This window comes from Centroberyx affinis, unplaced genomic scaffold (assembly GCF_046629955.1).
Source record: "Centroberyx affinis isolate AG114_WGS23_722 - 3 ecotype Tasmania unplaced genomic scaffold, CSIRO-AGI_Caff_v1 ptg004578l_1, whole genome shotgun sequence".
Taxonomy (NCBI): domain Eukaryota; kingdom Metazoa; phylum Chordata; class Actinopteri; order Beryciformes; family Berycidae; genus Centroberyx; species Centroberyx affinis.
Window position 1 is genome coordinate 1 of NW_027282201.1, and position 20,211 is coordinate 20,211.

The following is a 20,211-nucleotide window of genomic DNA, read 5'->3' on the forward strand; positions in this document are numbered from 1 at the left end:
TAAATGAAATATAAGGCAAAGAAGTCTTTTTAAAAAGAAAGGTATGGAATTTTTACTTTATTTGAAAATGCAGCATGCATTTGAGAGAAAAAAGAGGGGATAATGATAAAAAAGTATGATGATCATGAGCCAGATTCAAAACCACACAACATCCTAAGCAGCTGATTTGAGCATTTGCCCACATTGACCCACATCTCCCGATACAATACAGTTGGAGAAGCCAGTCAAACTTCACCTGTAGTTGAATTTGCTATCCTTTGTCCAAATCAAGATGCTTTTTAGGCCCAGTATGGCTCAAACCATTTTATATCTAAACTCAGGGCTTATCCCAGGAGAAAGATATAGTTTTTTCTAGCATGAGTGATACCTGTAATATCAAGTCTTCCCTGATACTCCGCTCACTCTATCATAGTAGTCTCCTGTTCTCTAAAGCAGGACTCCACCGATCTGGATTTCTGGATTCTGGATCTTTTAGAGAACAAACTGGTTTTACAGACTGTTTTCATGCAGCTGTGGCTAGGGAGGAACCTCCGTCTTATCAGAGGTGGACGACTTGACTGACCGATATGTGATATTTAATGAAAGGCCAATATCGGCAAACCCATACATCAGTCTAACCCTACTCCTAAAGCAGTGGACTCTTTAGCATTTTCATGCTGTGACCCCAATGAGAAACTTAGACTCTAGTCCTCTAAACATGTTTCTCCTTGTGTTTTTCTTTTCTATTTCCTTTGTCTTCTCTCTGTTCTCTATCTGTCTCTCTGTTATTTTTCCATCTTTCTCTCTCTCTCTCTCTTTTTGCTGTCCTCTCTCGCCCATCCCGTCCATCCATCTCTCTCATTGCTTCTCTCCCTGAACTTTACCCTCTCCTCATCTCTCCTCTCTCATTCTCTCCTCTCATTACCACACAATGACAGGAGAGGAAATGACAGCAAAGCCTGCTAGGAGGCAGCATCAAAATTCATGACTCCTGCAGTGACCTGGTGTGTGTGTCTGTGTCTGTGTCTGTGTGTGTGTGTGTGTGTGTGTGTGTGTGTGTGTGTGTGTGTGTGCGTGCTTGTGTGTGGCCTTAAAGGCTCGCTGAGTCGAGATCCATTCATCCATCCTGAGTGACACAAAAGCAGAACACAGACAGATACCTTTTACGACAGTCTGATGAGCAGGTGCATAGATACATAGTGTGTGTGTGTGTGTGTGTGTGTGTGTGTGTGTGTGTGTGTGTGTGTGTGTGTGTGTGTGTGTGGGCCACCAGGCGTCAGAAAGCCCTGCCTGAGGAGCTTAGACTGGCTAAATCATCTAAGTCATCCTTTAAACCACTTCTCAAGCCCCATTTGTATAAAAAAGGCCCTTTCATAAATTGTCTTGCACATGACCTAAATAACTGTTTTTTTGTGCTATGTTTATTTTTTACTGCCCATTTGTTAAAGCTGCACTAGGCAGTTTTGCACGTTGGCGGCCCCAATTGGCAATGAGAGGTAACTGTTTGAATTTTGCAGAATTCAATACCCAGAAATCCTGTGCAGTGAGGTCAGTAAACGTCGCACGGCTCGCTCATGTTTCCACGTTTTTCCACACTCATGTTTTCATGTTTCCACCAGTGAACACATTTGACACCGGAATTTCATTTCTACAGCATTTTAATTTCGAGGTGATGGGATCCTCTTCTCTCTTGTAGCCACACTTTGTAATTTAGACAAATAAAACGGGTGTTATTTTACACTAAAATCTTTCCTAGTGCGGCTTTAAGCACGTTGTGGTTTCTGTTTTGTAAAGTGCTATATAAATACAGTTATTTATTGTTATTATTATGTGCCTATGTGTTAGGAATCAGGCTGAAATTGGCCCAGACTCTGACAGAAATCAGCCAGTCTGTGGTTCGGAGCAGAGTCGAGGCCCATACTGGCCGAGCTGATGACTTCAATATGGGAGACAAGAGGGTTTTAAAGAGGAGGGAAGATGAGGGAGAGTGATAGAGGGAGTTTTCTAGGGGGAAGAAAGAAAGAAAGAACGATTAAAAGTGAAAAGGGGAAAAGCAGACTCTCAGCCTGCCAACTGTGAGGTGTAATATAATAAAGAAGGCTGTTTCTACTGAAAGACTTTATTGTTATGGCTGACCGCGGAGTCCAAAGTACTGAAAGAGGTGTGTGTGTGTGTGTGTGTCTCTGCAGACTTAGACTTTATAATACACAACATTCATATAGGTTTACAAACCGGTGACCTCACTCCAGATCCTGTGGCAGAGTCGTGGTTTACAACAACACGCTCACAACTGAGGCTCGGTGTTGTTGGGGATTTTTCCACACTAGTAACAAATCTGTCACTTTGAATTTGACACCAGTTCTTAAATGACTTTATAGATCCCGCACTGAATGAAAGAACAATTTATTGTGTAACTGAGTCAATTATTTGTACATATTGTATACTTTTCTCCAGTTTTTTCTACATTTCCAGACCGCGCTCAGTTGATTTTCCTAACAGTAGATCCCCATCAACACTAGAAACTGAGATTATAGAGCCGACATACAAACAAGATTATAGAAATCAATATGTTGAAGCTTTGCATCATTTGCAATACCATTTAATAGTCAATATTGACACCAAACATCAGTGCAAAACCGATAGTTATTGCTTTCTGATACTGGACCCAGCTCACACTATCACCTAATAACACTCTATTATGCACCCATCCACTCACTCATCCATTCATCCATCCATTACACTATTGACTTTTGGCTCATTAGTGCTCAGCAATGGAGAGAGAGTGAGAGAGAGAGAGAGAGAGAGAGAGAGAGAGAGAGAGAGAGACAGAGAGAGAGAGAGAGAGAGATGAAATGAAAGAGAGGAAAGGGAGCAGCCACTCTGACTTGGCAGTGCCACAGACAGGGAGCTTGTGCTTGGCTTGGCAGTGGGCATGGCATGGCACTAATCCACTATAGCATATCTCTATCATACACACACACACACACACACACACACATCAGTGTTGACCGTGTGTGTGTTTGTGTGTGTGTGTGTGTGTGTGTGTGTTTTGGACCCTGTCCCCGGGTCTTGCTGTAATGTGAAGTGATTATAGTGTTGTTGCCATAATGGAGACTGGCATTAACACAGCCTGGCAGGGGCATCAATCTGGCTCTGACTAAATATACCTCCGACGCCAGGGGTGTGTGTGTGTGTGTGTGTGTGTGTGTCTGTGTGTGTGTGTGTGTCGCGTCCTGTCACAACAGCCCAGCTTGCTTGTTTTCTAAACCCTCTCTCTGTCTCTCTCTCTGGTTTTAGGCCTCTGTGCCCCCATGCGAAGTTCCTCTGCCATCTTGGAGCAGAGAGCTGAACCAGAACCCTGGAACCTGCCGGCAGAACGCTCCAGAACCACGGAGACCGCTACAGAGACTAGACTGACTGTTCGGCATCTGACAGGACGACTGGAAGAGACGTCAACTGGCAAGAACTGAACTCTCTGCTAAGGCAAACTGCAAGAGGGAGAATCAGTTTGGGACTTACAGAGCTGAGCTGATCCTGAATCCCTTGCCAAACAGGACTAGATCCAAACCAAACCAAGCCAGTCCAATAGGCAGGTGGATTCTGACTGGGTCCAGAATAGAGACAAGACCTGGGCCAAACTAGGCCAAGAAGAAAAAAGTTGGGTATTGGATTAGCTGAGACTAGAATAGGGCTAAAAACCACAGACAGATTTACACTAAGTAACTCCAGTCTTCAGCTGTGCCAAGATGATGACCATGATGATGATGATGGTGGCCATGATGGTCACCTGCAGCTCTCTGTTACTGCTGGGGCTGGCCGCCGCCCACGCTTCCTCCAGCGCCATGCCCCGCCCCTCCTCTTCATCTTCATCCTCCTCCTCCACCTCCACCTCTTCCTCCTCCTCCTCATCCTCATCCTCACCGCGCATGAAGCTCTCCTACAAAGGTAAGAACTGAAGCTTTGAAGAAAAGAAGTTGCAGTTTGTCTTACTGAACCAGGCGAATTTGGCGTGGTGTGTGTGTGTGTGTGTGTGTGTGTGTGTGTTGGTTTGTCCGTGTGTGTGTGTGTGTGTGTGTGTAGGTGTGTGTGTGTGTGTGTGTGTGTCTAATCCCTTTTTGCAAACAAAGTTACCCTTAAGGAAAGAGGAAAGTAATGAAATATCTTCTTCCACAGTTCCCCAAACTCTCCTCGCTCCAGCACACATAATAGCTATGAAGTTATACTGTTTTTATGTGTGTGTATGCACGTGCACACACACACACACACACACACACACACACACACACCATCTTGCTCTGCTTCATGTGATACTCAGCCATATCCTTTTCACAATAAACAGTACTGAACAGTAGCCAGCTGTAATTTGTGGTTGCTGTTATTCTTGGCTAAGTTCACAGCCACACACACACACACACACACACACACACACACACACAAAGAGGCACGCATGCAGGCGCTCAGACCAAAGGAAGCACACTTACATGCAAATATAAACACATGCAAACACACGCTCATGTACCCACACACACACACACACACACACACACACACACACACACACACAGCTTAAACACACAGCGGCAGGGTTTTTTCATGTCTTAGTACTGTAAGATATAAGATGGCAGCTCATGGCCCGACACAACCACAGAAACCGAGGATCCGTTCCATCGGCGAGAGCCAACAATTACAGCCTTAACAAACTGACCGAGGTCTTTAGGCTGAAGGCCGGCCGCCCAGCTGAGATACACTGTATGTTCCCCTTTAATTTACACAGTAGGTCATTTTAATGATTGCTTGACCCATCAATGCCCATCAAGGGACTGGTGTTGGAAATTAGCTTTGGCTATACACACGTGTACAGCACATCGGACACTGCTTCTGCAACTGTCAGTGTTTCTTTGTACTTGCGAATAAACAAATAAACTTAACTAAACATGTAACATACAGACTGGAGGGCAGGAGCAGGATATTTTAGCTTTAGATGACACTGACCAAGGACTACAGATATTCTGAACCACTGAAACATCCTTTGGCTTTTATTTAGACAGTAGGTAATGTAACATACAGAACATGGGAGACAGCAACAAGCTACTTCAGCTTTAGTTATTGATGACTGAATGCATTCTGACACATTTCTGAATAACACCACTGTTCACTGTTCACCACATATCACTCCGCAGTCAAGAAGTCCCCTCCATTTTGTCGATTTCTAATCAAATTAACGAGCGACACCTTGTGCCAAAGAGACACTTAGCTAACCGAGGATAGAAACATGGAAGACTTTTACCATATTAGGTGTTTTTCATTTATTGGGAGAGCATGAAACATTTGGTTTTTGGTCACAAAGGCTGAACAGCAATATTACCGGACTTGCTTGCCTTACTATGGTTACAGTTCTGTTACAGAGCAGCCATGGATGCTATAGCTACAGACGTTTCTATGATTGCAATCCTGCTGAAAGACGCTTGTAAATTACTTTAGCTTGTAATGAAATTATAATCAAAATTTTGAGTCAAATGATTAATGTCTTTAGTAAGCAGCCTTGGAATAAGCGGACTAATGCGAGACGTCATTATTGCAATATAAGGATCGACCGGGTGAATCAAGACCCAGACATGAAGCAAAGTGACAGATATTGTATAGTATCCATCACTTAACACTTCAAGGATTTAAGGCTCTTTCAAGGCTGTCTACTCTACTTCAAAATACATTCTTTCCCTATTATTTTGACAAAGAACCGCATGGGAGCGACACATAAGAGGAGAGACACAAGAACAAAGTGATTTAGCCTTGACCAACAGAGGAGTATATTCTGCCTTCATTTGTTAGAGAGCACATGTGTCATTTTCAACAGTTTGGGCCAAAACAGGTTTGGGTTACTTATCAAGACCACATGCTGTAGGTTAATAACAAAATTACAAAATGACCTATTGGATCCAAAATAACAGCAATAGGCGATAAAGTCTCTGATGGTTTTGGCTGGTGGATGGCGTCAGAGTCTTATTAACTTTAAAAGTGCATATTAGAACAATAGTAGACCAATAAAATCATTCTTTAAGTGAAGAGGGCCTTGGTCTTCTTGTTTTTAAGGTTCTGGTTCAAGCCAGCCCAGTTAAGGAACATGCAGTTCCTTAACTACTTTAACTTCTCAGGCCAAAGACCCTGTTTTTTCCACTGGCTTGGGGTAACACTAACTATTATAGCTTAAGTTTACAAATACAAGTTGATCTGTCCTGGGCACTGGTTCCACCAGAATTTGTTCTTGGCAGTTTGGAAACACTTCTGAAACAGCAAGGACACTCAATTTTTCCATTGAAACCAATACAGTTTCATTGCTTTTAGATGGAGTGCAGATCCTTTAGAGGAGTGACTTGTCCTGCCTGTTCACTGGTTGGCCAGTCACTGACCGTACTCAAATTAAGTGGTAATCCTCTTTTTCAAGCACATGGACTTGTTGCAGAGTCACTGTGGTGGATGTGAAGCAGAGCTTTGAATAAGATCCTTTTTTAGCATTGATACTATGATCCCAAAAGTCTTTCTTGGGCCATTTTTACTGTTATCTGTCATCTATCATTTTGACTGGAGTTACTGATAAAAGGGGGGATGGTGACTATAAAAAAGTGACAATAAAAGTTTTTTTTTTATTGTTGGCTCAGCTGCTGACAGCACAATACTGGGCAAAAGAACTATCAGCTTTTAAATCTAGCATGAAACAGCCAATAAGGGCAATTTCAGCTCATTTTTCTATACAAGAAAAGAACAGATTTTTAACATCAGTAACTTAGATTTGTCTGTTAGCCTGCAATAAAGAGGTCAAACACGGGTCGTCAGGATTAACAATCTGATTTTTATGTTCTCGTATAAACCGTGCTTTACAAACCAACTAAGCTTGGCTGGATTCTTACAAAGTTGTCTCAGTTTTAATTGAGTGTTTCTGGACATTTTCAAGACTTTTTATATGGAGATACAAACAGACACACACACACACACACACAAACACACACAAACACACACACAGACACACACACTTCAAGTCCTTTGGCCAGGCAGGCAGACAGATCCTGCTGAGTGGAAGTCCCAGTTAAGCTGGAGAAGAGCATTGTAACAGTAAAATCACCATAGAAATGCATTAACTGAAAGGGGTTGTGTGCTATTAAACTATGGGATGTCGCCTTCCGTGTCTCCCAGGTAACAGAGGAGGGACTGACAGGCGCCACCCCCTGTTTCGTTTCTGTGTGTAGTTTGTGTGTCGCGTCTTTCTCCGTGTCTGTTTGTGAACGTGTGTGTGTGTGTGTGCGTGTGCATGACTTTGTGTATGCGTCCCATGTTAGAATTGACACTTTTTAACAGTTCATCCAATCCTGTGTGTGTGTGTGTGTGTGTTGCTCCGCCTCCAGAGCTGCAGCAGTTCCACGGCGTGCGGCGGTTCGAGCTGGAGCGCTCCTGCTGCTTCAGCGCTCTGCTGCTGGACGAGGAGCGGGGCCGGCTCTTCGTCGGGGCGAGGAACTTCCTGCTCTCGCTCTCGCTGGACAACATCGCCAAGCAGGAGCACAAGGTTGGTCGGAGCCCCTGTCAATCAAAGAACCGATCGCTCAAGTCAGTAGAGGCAGTGGTGGAAGAAGTACTCAGATCTTTTACTTAAGTAGAAGTAGAAGTACCACAGTATAAAAATACTCTGTTGCAAGTAAAAGTCCTGCATTCAAAATGTTACTTAAGTAAAAGTACAAAAGTATTAGCATCAAAATATACTTAAACCAACAAAAGTAAAAGTACTCATTATGCAGAATGACCCATTTCAGAATAATACAGTATATATTATATTATTGACTTATAATTATTGATGCATTAATGTGTAAGCATCACTTTAATGTTGCAGCTGGAAAAGGTGGGGCTGATTTCCACTACTTTATATACTGCTGGGTAGCTTACAGTAATCTATAATAATACATCACAATTTATTAGTTGATTATATTTTGTATTAATAATTTGAATCTGCAAAGTAACTAGTAACTTAAGTTATCAAATAAAGGTAGTGGAGTAAAAAGTACAATATTTCCCTCTGAAATATAGTGGAGTAGAAGTATAAAGTAGCATAAAATGGCAATACTCAAGTGAAGTACAAGTACCTCAAAATTGTACTTAAGTACAGTATTTGAGTAAATGTACTTAGTTACTTTCCACCTCTGAGTAGAGGTTATAATAAGTATGAGAAAAACTATTCGTGCACAAAATCTTAAAGGGACAATAAGTACAAAGCACAAAATAACGATAATATATCCTGTGGTTCATAGATTATCTACTGCTCCTTTAAAAATGATTGAATTACATCCTTGGTGAAGCTGTCCACTGAGAGCTGCGTGCACATGTGCAGAACTATGACATAAAATTATATATGGACAAAAAAAAAATGAAGAAGTCTTGGTTTGGATCAACTTTCTATGGGAGAGCAGCTGAAAGTAGAGAGATTTATGATAAAGTGAAATAGGATGAGATATACTGAGAAAGGTATAGAGAGAGAAATATGGGAATAATAAAGAGAAAGGTAAGAAATTAAAGAGGCGGAAAGAGATGAAAAGAGAGAGGATTTATCCTAAAAAATGCTATGATGATTTTGATGGATGCCTTTGACTTTGGCTTATGGCAATATATCTGACAGCCTAAATTTAGAGTTACACACACTCACACACACTTGCACACTCCAAAACACTCTTAGTACACACAGACACACACACAAAACCATAGCTGCACAAACAAAATACACCCTGCAAACATCGAGCCGCAGCTGTGCAGAGTGAATTACGAGCTCGGTGCGTTGGATTTGATGCCTCTGTTGGTTTTAGGTATATGGGTGAGTTTGATTTATGAACTGGCTGTGCACAGTCCAGATTCACTGTTGCTGAAGATGTTTTGGCTGTTTTTTTCACTGTGGTGGAGTCACAACTTCAGTGGGGAAATGTAGAGGAGAAAAGAGAGGGGGGGGGGGGGGGGGAGGAGAGAGAATGAAGAGAAACAGGGAGGTGGGGAAGGGGGAGGAAGGTGAAGAGAGGAGGGGAAGAGAGGTATGGAGAGGCTGAAGGGAGAGGAGGTGGAGGAGGGAGGGGTAAATTAAGGAAGGGAGCGTTTGAGGAGAAAAGGAGAGAAGGGGAAATGCAAAAAAGATGTGATAAAAATGGAGGGAATCCTACTTGCGTCCATATTGCTTCTTCTCTCACAGGATATTGTGGATCTGAATCCGGTGCATGACTTGTTGCAGGTCATCCCTCTGTCACAATTTCCTGTCCAGCTCAACCAATAAGGCAAAAGAACTTAAATATACACAGTATGTTAAAAATGGATGAGAAGACGAGAAAGAATAGGGCAGGGCAAAGAGAATAAGAAGAAATTGAGAGTAGACGAGGATGAAGACGGACAGAAAACCCAGAGGGATCAAAAGTGATGGTGCTAAAAATAGGAAATGAAGTGATGAAAACAGAACAGAAGATGAGAAGGAAAGGAGGATCAACTGAGGATGAGTTTCCACAGCATGGCCATGAGGATGAAGGACAAAGTCTGTCCCACAGTCTGTTTTTTTTTTACCCCACAGACCCCTTTTTAAATCTTTATTTGCCCAAGATTATAGTAACAGAGATTCATTCCTTTCCCCACACTTTCACTCTCTTTGTTTTCCTCCTCCCTCCATCACTCTCCCTCCATCTGTCCTTCTCTCTCTGTCTTCAGTTTTTGTAAGGTTAAATTATATCTCAAGCACACTGTAAGGTATTCATATTAATCAAAGTGTGTTGTTGCTTCACATGTATTGTCTACTGGCACATCTCTATGTCCATATTGATATCTGGCAGTATGGATGATCTGACCTTTGCCCTCTGTGTTTCAGATCTACTGGCCCGCTCCTGTTGACTGGAGGGAGGAGTGCAACTGGGCCGGCAAGGACATCAACGTAAGTCGACCTCTTCTCTTCTCTTCTCTTCTCTTCTCTTCTCTTCTCTTCTCTTCTCTTCTCTTCTCTTCTCTCCTCTCCTCACTTCTTCTCTTCTCTCCCTCCTCTTCTCTTCTCTTCTCTTCTCTTCTCTTCTCTTCTCTTCTCTTCTCTTCTCTTCTCTTCTCTTCTCTTCTCTTCCTCTCCTCTCCTCTCCTCTCCTCTCCTCTTCTCTTCTCTCCTCTTCTCTTCTCTTCTCTTCTCTTCTCTTCTCTTCTCTTCTCTTCTCTTCTCTTCTCTTCTCTTCTCTTCTCTCCTCTTCTCTCCTCTCCTCTTCTCTTCTCTTCTCTTCTCTCCTCTCCTCTCCTTACACAAACACAAGACCTTTTGTCAAGACTTTAGAAACCTTTTCAAGTTGTCAAAGTACGAGTCAAAGTCAAGTCTCAAGTCTTCTCTTCATGCATCAAGTCAAGTCTCAAGCAATTAAAATTGTGACTTGAATCTGACTCGAGTCCAAGTCATGTGACTTGAGCCTGTGACCTGATGGTTGCAGGACAGTCTCTCCAACCGCAGAGCCATCCTGCCACTTGGCCCATGTGACCAAGATCTGGTCTTTTCATTGGTTGGCAAAAAGGGAGAAAAATCAGGCCATACAGGATTAAATATCAGATTTTCTATTTTGATATACAGTAACTATGCCTTTCTTTTTTAGAAAATGTTAAGTCAATACAGTATGCGATGATTATGTGTCTAAATGTGATGCTCTTCATGTGGATGGAGTCTGGCAGGGCAGAGGAGCATGGGCTCGGCTTCACTGACCTACATGTAGAGGCCACCTAAGAGCCAATAGACCACCCAGGATTACATTACACACAATTATCTATCTCTGGATATGTGCGTGTGTGTGTGTGTGTGTGTAGGTGTGTCTGTTCATGAGTGTGGACGTGTGTGTGTAAAACAGAAATCCCTCATCAGTGCATAGACGTGCACGCATAATATGTATATATGTATTTGTGCATATATGTGGGACAGAATGTGTGTGTACATTTATGTATGTGCATGTGTGTGTGTGTGTGTGTGTGTGTGTGTGTGTGTGCGTGTGTGTGTGTGTAAAACAGAAACCCTTCATCAGTGTGATTACACAGCTGTAGCAGACAGACAACGAGCTCCATTCATACCGCACAACACTGGCTCCAGTTTCACCTGACCAGGAGTCTGTCTGATTGTGTGTGTGTGTGTGTGTGTGTGTGTGTGTGTGTCAGCGTATGTGTGCTCAGGTTTCTGTGTGTATGTGCCCTATATGTGTGTGTGTGTGTGTTTGAAAGAGAGAGTAATAGTGGAGACAGGGAGTGGTGAAGAGAATTAGTGAAATTGCTCCAGCGGAAGGGAAAAAGAGAAAGAGATAAGAAAATAAAAGAAAGGTTTGGGGAGTTTTGAAGACAAATGTTACATTGAAAGGAGTTTTCTCCTGGTGGATTGCCATTTAGTGCCTTTTTGACCTTTAAAATATTTTTATACTTTGTTAAACACCCACTCCCCACTGTATTTTCTGGTTGAACACACACCCACACCCACACACAGAGAACTGAGCTGACCTCACACTATTGACCCTAATTATAGAGCAGTGTGTTTCTCTGGAGGAAGAGACTGAAATCTCTCTCTCTCTCTCTCTCTCTCTCTCTCTCTCTCTCTCCTCTTCTCTGTCTCCTTTTCTCTCTCTCCCAGTCCTCCCTTCTTCCCATGCTCTCTCTCTCTCTCTCTCTCTCTCTCTCTCGCTCTCTCTCTCTCTCTCTCTCTCATGCCTTGTGTTGTTTGCTCTCTGGGAACCAGAAGTTTCTCATGTTGTTTACGACCCCTCCATCCCTCCCTCCTCTTTCTGTCTTTGTTCGTTCCTCTCCATTTGACGTCTTTGTCTTTTTAATCTGAATACAAAGTGGCCGTCTTTCCATTTCTCTCTTTCACAGGCTGTCTGTCTCTCTTTGTCTCTGTCTCTCTCTCTCTTTCCACGTATTATAACCTCTGTACTGTTGGGTCATTGGCATCGGTTCAGCTCATTAGTCTTTTTACACCTACTGTAAACATTAAACAATCACATGAACTGCACATGTGAACACTCACTCAAAAGCATACTTATACAAGTATTGTTGGGGAAAGTTACTTTTAATAATAATTAGTTTCTTTACTTTGTCATTTACCTTAAAAAGTAACTAGGTACAAATTACTCTTTATTAAAAGTTACTACTTTTGCATTATCCACGTCAAAAACACACTGTAAAATCACATCACATTACATTACATTACATCATTTAGCAGATGCTTTTGTCCAAAGTGACTAATAAATACTTAGTATTTTCTCACCAGTTGTCAAACTGACCATATATCACAGTCTTCATCAGCTAAGCCTTCAATAGGAATAAGTAACAATAGGATTGTTATGAATGTGTTTAATAATTGTTTCAAAATGCAATGCAAGATTATTGCTCTGTTTTTCAGTTACCAGCATGTTGTCGGCATGAGATGCCAAAGGATTGTATTAAGTTTGCTCTAACAAAAAATAAACAATATGCAAGAAAAATAAAAGTAACGACATTCTACTTTTGAAAAGTAACTAATGACCGACCACAAGAACTGAAAAACGAACGCCACAAAGGAGTTATCTGATACTCTAACGTGTCACAGAGCAGCATGTTTCCCCAACGCTGCACAAATGCACACAAACACACATGATAGATGCACAGTCACTCACATAAAGACAGGTGATAAACACCTCATCTCTCACACACACACACACACACACACACACACAGACTGCAACAAAGCCACATAACACAAACACAGACACACGCATATAAACACACAGCGGCAGTGGCAGTAAACAGTTGACACTTGACCCAGACAGTCAGTCTGCGTCACTGCAGAGCTTCAGCCACATTCACTCCTCAGTGTTTTAGTTCTATAGCAATATAGAGAAAGTGATGTATTGTGTTTACACTGTCCTGGTAGCACACACATGCACACACTCAACAATGTCACTCTCACCGCTCTATTTTCAAGGTCCATTAACAAACCATCCTCTGGTAATAGTAAGTAAGTAGTAAGCAGAAAATGGTATATGACATATTATTTTCTTTGAATTATTGAGTTGAAAAAGCACATTTTTATTAAACTCTTTATGATTTAAAATAGGTCCCTTTTAAAGCCTGAATTCAGTATAAATTCAGTATAAATGTGTGGAGCTGTGTGAATGTGAAGCAGGATGTTCCTAGAAAACAGCAAGCATGATCAGGCAATTTTTCCCTGGCTAAAATTATTGTTTAGATTTTAACCATATCATCAGCGTGTGGGAATTTGTTTTTCCGGTCAAGACCTGCATTCACACACACAAACAATACACTCTACAACAATTGAGCATTTCCATCCCGTAAATCGCAGAAGGAAATCCCATTCTTCCTTGATGGATTCGTCTCTGATGTTGTTGTACAGTTTGTAGAAGGTCAGAGGCCAGATGGTTTCAGAAATCAACCCTTTTCAGATGAAATATGTCAGATAAATGTCAGTGTTGTCACATTGTTCTGTCCAACAGAAGCGATCAAAGACATTCCTGGGCTATTACACTGTGCTGTCTTGTGTATCTAATGGTTGTCTACTGTGCGCTCCCATTCAGTGTGTTCAGTTAAAAGCTCTTAGCTATTAACTTTATTAAAGGAAGTTTCCTGGATCACTGGCGCTCTTTCCTCACTCGCTGTCACACACAGTCGAGGCAGAGAAAGAAAGAAAAACAGTAGCTATGTTTCCATCCAACTGTGAAGCAAATTTTAAGCAAACTTTTGAAATGTTGCAGTAACAATCAGGTGGGTTGAAGTCAGTGGTGGAAAAAGTATTCAGATCTTTGACTTAAGTAAAAGTAGCAATACCACAGGGTAAAAATACTTTGTTACAAGTAAAAGTCCTGCATTCAAAATCTTACTTAAGTCAAAGTACAAAAGTATTAGCATCAAAATGTACTTAAAGTAGCAAAAGTAAAAGTAGTCATTATGCAAAATGGCCCATTTCAGAATCATATATATCATGTTATTGGACTATAATTATTGATGCATTAATGTGTTCATCACTTTAATGTTGCAGCTGGTAAAGGTGGAGCTAATTTTAATTACTTTATATACTGCTGGGTATCTTAACCTATAAAAATATATCATAATTTATTAGTTGATTTAAATCTGCAACGTAACTAGTAACTAAAGCTGTCAAATAAATGTAGTGGAGTAAAAAGTACAATATTTCCCTCTGAAATGTAGTGGAGTGGAAGTACAAAGTAGCATGAAATGGAAATACTCAAGTAAAGTACAAGTACCTCTAAATTGTACTTCAGTACAGTACTTGAGTAAATGCACTTAGTTACATTCCACCACTGATTGAAGTCAATAAGTAAGCTTCCTGGATGCAAAAAGAAGACACCGGTGAGAAAAATGGAAATAATGAGTATTGGGGATTTTATCCTTTAGTATCAGCTCATTTTTGACATATTTCATGTTCTCTGAATGAAATAAAAACAAAGAAATGCACTTGGCAATATTCTAATATCTAATCTAATATTTCGGGATGTCCAAAGCCACTTTTGAACCATTTTGCATCGATTCTGAACCATTTAGCGGGCCAATCATGCCAAGCCTATGTCATTATATATTCAACACATGTGTTTGCATCAAATTTATTGCATCATTTCTTCAGCGATAAAACATTTTCCAGTTCAACGGAGCGTGAAACCTTTTTGCAATATAAAGGAAATCTTATGGAAATATTTCATTTGCATTCAGCTTTTCTTATTCATCTTATACATCACAAAACAATACTTAAACCCAGCTTGTGTGATGGAAAATGAGAGAAAGGGGAGAGATGGGAGAGAGAGAGAGACAGAAAGAGGGAGGAGGATGAACAGATAAAGTGAGGGAGAAAAATGAGGGAGATTGGGTTAATCATTTTCTGGGTTGAAAAAGAGAGAGAGAGCGGGAGAGAGACATCCACACAGTAACAATACCACTATATAAGACATGAAGACCTGCAGCTCAGGCCGTGGTGAGGTCACAGCCTGCGTTTTAACTAATGAGCAAGTGGTGGGTCAAAGGTTGACTTGTGAACCCACTGACACACACACACACACACACACACACAGAGGAAAATATCTGTGAGCGCTGACACAATGCACCTCCCTCGTCTTCGTCCTCCTCCTCCTCCTCCTCCTCCTCCTCCTCCTCTCCGGATCTTTTAAAGGTCGTTCAAGCTTCTGTTCTCTCCGTACCTTTTCTTTTCCGTAGCCTCCCGCTCCCTCTCTCCTTTTTCATCCCTTTGTCACATCAAAGAGTTGACTTTGTCAGGCCACCGCTCCGCTGACTGCCTCACCTTCCTCTGCCCCCGACATGCACACACACACACACACACAAACACACACACACACACACACTAAGGGTTTAAAACACAATAGGGGTTAGATTGAGGAGGAGGGCTTGCTTGAGTACACTGGGAATCCTTAGAAAAGGGTTGATTGAAGTTGGCAAAATCTGGCACGGGTGCATTTTATCAGAGGAACATGGTGTGTTTGGAGGGGTGAAGCTGTAGGAAGAAGGGGTCAGGGTTCTGGGAGGGGGTCCAAGTTTTAGGTGGTGATAGTGTGTGTGTGTGTGTGTGTGTGTGTGTGTGTGTGTGTGTGTGTGTGTGTCCATAGGAGGTGTGCGTGTGTGTGTCAGCCTGAGGGTGGAGGCAAAATTGGGGTGTGTGCCCCCTCTTCCTTGGAAAACAGAGGTCTCCTCTGTTTTTGTCAACAGCTTAATCGGCCGGTCGATTGGTCTAACACCTTCTCACACACACACACACACCCACAGACACATACACACCCACACATGTACACAGAAACACACAGAAACACATATGTATTCACACACCAGCAACCCCAACTCTAACTCCCTGGTGGCTTTCAAAGGCTGAAAGGCAAGCCTTTGTTCTAAAGCACTGAAGGGTGTGTGTGTGTGTGTGTGTGTGTGTGTGTGTGTGTGTGTGTATGCATGTGCGTGTGTATGTGTCAGGCCTAATGAGCCAGATCTCCACTTGTGTCAGTAGTCAGTACACAAACCTGGCCTGTCTCTCTGTCTGTCACCCTGGGGTGGGGCTGAGAGAGAGAGAGAGACAGACAGACAGACAGAGGGACAGAGAGAGAGAGAGAGAGAGAGAGAGAGAGAGAGAGAGAGAGAGAGAGAGAGAGAGAGATGAAGACAGAGGGATTGGAATAAAGAAAGGAATGAAGGTGTATGAATGAGTGAAACCAGCAAACAGACTTCCATGTGCTGACATTACCACAAAAATGTTAATGAATGAAGTGAGAATAAAGAGATGACTAGAAACAAAGGGAGGAAGGTGAATATGTTCAGACACAAAGAGAGGAGAGAGATGGGGAAAACAGGCAGACTAACATGCACAAACACACACACACAAACACACACACATACGCAGGGTGGTTATGCATTATCTCTGTCTCCAGCTCAGGGTCAGATATACGTCTTTATAAACCTCTCCTCCAGTGGCCCCCAGGGGTCCGACAGTGTGTGTAACTTGAGCACTAGACAGACAGATGTTACAATGGTCTGTCTAGGGACAAACAGGCAGGAGAGAGGGAGGGATAGATTAGAGATAGGAAGAGATAGAAAAAAGAGAGAGAGAAAGTGTGTTGGCAGTGGTGTGTGAAGACAACAGTAGGCTATCTTATTGAATAGACTAACAAGATGAATTCCTGCCTATGACCCAACAGCGTAGAGAAAGAAAAGAAAACACCAAGTATTCAGACATCAAATTCATCCAAAGTTGACTAGAAAGTACTAGAAAGTAAGTAAGTAAGTTGAGTTTTTTATTATATGTCCTGTAGATTCATAATTTAAGATGGGATTATCGTTAAAAGCTGATGTAGGCAGGTAGGTTATTTCTTGAAACTATTCCAGGTGAGCAGCCATGTATCCATCCACTGCGTAGTGATTTGGTCTCCCATCACCCACCACCTTCACCTCATATAGAAACAGAGAAAGTAGTCCCTGCTAGTTCAAAACAGAATGTTATATTATTTTGTGTAAACTTTACCAATCTCCTACACAAAACTGCCAGACTTAATCGCATATCATTTAAGATTACTCACCATTTAGTTTTAAAGCTGCTTCAAGTTATTATTTTCTCACTTTTGAAACTCCCCAAAACTTCCTTGTATGTGTATTCCCTTAATATGAGGACTATAGCTGGAAAAGGACACAGAAAGTGGACAGATGTATACAGTGATACAGTCTGTTTAGTGTACAGTAAATCTCTCCTCCAGCAGTCCCTTGAGATCCAGCACACTGCAACCTGACTCCAAGATGGACAGATGTGTCAGTGGGTCAATAGTGTCTAGGGAAGGAGAGGAGGGAAGAGAGAGAGAGAGAAAGGGATTAGGATACTGACAATTTCGAGGTTAGGGAGAGAGATAAAGAGGGGATGGGAAAGTGCTGTGTTGTAGATAGAGGTATAATTAAATTGGCCTATACCACTTTTCTCTTCTTCCTGTTTCTGTTCTCCACCTCTTACTCCTCCGCTCTTGTTTGACGTCAGCTTGCTGATTAAAACAAGACTCAGTCTAAACTAAAGTGAGAGGGTCGCCCTGTAACACAAACATGATAGTGAAGCGTGGCAGTTTATGTGAAGAAGTAGTGAAAAGAAGTGGATGTGTATGTGTGTTTCTATACAGTTGCATGTGTCTTTTTCTATGTCTGTTTATGTACTGAGATTAAAGTTGGCCTTCACTACGGGTGTAATTGTTTTAAGTAGCTAGAGATAATGCACAGCAAACTAAAAAAAAAAGAATACATGATTTAGGACAGTGATTCTCAACCTTTTTCATATCAAGGACCCTAATTTAGTCCACATTAGAACCACGGACCCCCATTTGATGAGATTTTGACTGTGACCCAAATCTGAGAATATTTTTATTGTTAGATATGATTTTGTCCCGAACTCCATGACTATAAGTGTTGTAGGTAGAGAGACATCAGAGAAACTATGATCAAAATAGTCTTTAAAATAGTCTTTCTTCTACATTCTCTAACTGTGTTAACTTCTTGTAAATGAAATAATAGTGAAGTTTAACAATTCATCAGTTTGCTGGGGACCCCCTGGAACCCCCTCAAGGACCCCTGGTGCTCCCCGGACCCCATGTTGAGAACCACTGATTTAGGAGGATATAAGAACAGTCACTACACTTTTGACTGTTGTGTAGCTTCATGTGAACATTTGCTGTCCACACACACATTGCAGGCATGTGTGTGTATAGCAAGGACAAAAAGGCTGTCATAACAATGTGTTGGACTGAGTTGGGGACTCTGTAGTGTTGTCCCAGACAGACAGGGAGAGAGGAGCTATGTGAGGAATGTACATCACTAAAGAGAGAGAAGGGGGGGAGAGAGAGAGAGAGAGAGAGAGAGAGGAGGTGATAAAGTCTATGTTTTGTTAATGGAGCTTGGAAATAGGGGGGTGAGAGTGTGTGTGTGTGTAGGTGGGTGGGTGGGCGGGGGGTATATGTGTGTGTGTGTGTGTGTGTGTGTGTGTGTGTGTGTTTGTGTGTGTGTAGGTGGGTGGGTGGGCGGGGGGTATATGTGTGTGTGTGTGTGTGTGTGTGTGTGTGTGTGTGTGTTTGTGTGTGTGTGTGTATGTATGCATGCTAACAGGACGGTCCCAAAGCATATGACACATCACTTTCATCTTTGTTCCATTTTTCAGAGGGAGTTTTTTAAGAATATATACTTTTGTAGTGCTTTCTCCGAAATAAGACGATGTTTGCTGGATATACTTCATTTCTAATATATCACCCTTCATATTGGCATTCATAGGCCTGACTCTCTCTTTCGTATTTGTGTGTTTTTCAGACTGACTGTGTGAACTATGTGAAGATTGTGCACCACTATAACCGCACCCACCTGTACGCCTGTGGGACCGGGGCCTTCCACCCCACCTGTGCCTTCGTGGAGGTGGGACAGAAGATGGAGGTACTGGAGAACTGAAAAACAGGCACACACCCACTCACACACACCTCAAAACTAGGCCATTCTTGTGTCTTTGTGGAGGTGCGACAGAAGATGAAAGCAAGGAGCATACAGACACCGTGTGTACATTACATGCAAATCTCCCATGCATCAGCAAGTTATTTTGCATTAAGCGGTAGACTAACTAGTTATATGAATGTATCTAACTTTTCTCTTAGGGTACGTTCACACCAAGCATGTTTGGAGCATTTACTCCTTTAGTTCAGTTCGTTTAGCCAGGAGAGAACGATGCAATCCGACCTCTGGTGGCACCAAATAACGACATTGAGACGCCTGGAAATCCCGGTCTTGGTCCTCCTCCAACAGAGCTGCAGTGTGGTTCATTAGGAGTGAGAACGTAATCTGAACCAACTATAGGAAGTGACCCCAAAACATAAGAGTTTATGGGTAGGAGAGGGATGTTGACATCTGATAGCCAGCAGTTCCTCATGCTTGGAAAGCCTAGCATAACAAAATGAAGCGAACTGCAAACCACAGTCTCAAATGGTCTGGTATGAACACCAGAGAAGGTAAATTACAGCAAAGAGCGCAGACAAGTCCATTATGCTTAGCTGAAGTTACAGGGACGGGAATCAGATTTGTTTTGGCTTTCCCTGATGCCAGAATCTCAGGATGACAGGTTACCAAAACCCTGTCCAATAAACAAGCCACGTGTCAGTCCATGTCACTTTTATTTACAGGCACTAGTTTGTTTGTAATCGGTCAGTGTAAACCTAAACAGAGCAAATACAAAAACGCAACAAAATAAACATTTCCACCATGATTCAGACCAAAGAAAACAAACTGTAGGTATCATTACACCATTAATGCGTTTCCCCCTCTCTCTCCCCTGTCCTGCCTCTGCTTCAGGACCATGTGTTTAGGATCGACCCCTCCAAGGTGGAGGATGGGAAAGGGAAGAGTCCGTATGATCCTCGCCACCCTGCTGCCTCTGTGCTCATCGGTAACTCACACCACGCTCATAACCATGAGCCTTTCCCCCAACAACCTATATGCTTTTGATGAGATTTTGACTGCTATAAGCAATGTTACACTGTAATTGTTTCAGTGTACGCCAAAATTGGGTCTACAATGCCTCAAAAGTCAAACAATGACGTGGCATTTGTATTGTTTTTTTCTGTAACCCACTAGGTAAACAAAATAGTTTTAGACAACAATTTAAAGTACTATGAATCTTTTATCTTTTAAGATTATGTTTATGGGGTTTTA

At 42.1% G+C, this 20,211-nt stretch overlaps 1 protein-coding gene across 1 annotated transcript in view; it reads left to right on the plus strand.

Moving 5' to 3' along the window:
* Positions 1–3,564: 3,564 nt before the first annotated feature.
* The window catches only part of sema3b (sema domain, immunoglobulin domain (Ig), short basic domain, secreted, (semaphorin) 3B), a 32,594-nt gene continuing 15,947 nt past the window's right edge, over positions 3,565–20,211 (plus strand). The window contains exons 1-5 of the mRNA XM_071544447.1: positions 3,565–3,924; positions 7,377–7,534; positions 9,854–9,916; positions 18,826–18,945; positions 19,852–19,945. Of these exons, the coding sequence (XP_071400548.1) occupies positions 3,726–3,924; positions 7,377–7,534; positions 9,854–9,916; positions 18,826–18,945; positions 19,852–19,945 (634 nt within the window). The 5' untranslated portion in view covers positions 3,565–3,725. The remainder of the gene's footprint in view (positions 3,925–7,376; positions 7,535–9,853; positions 9,917–18,825; positions 18,946–19,851; positions 19,946–20,211) is intronic.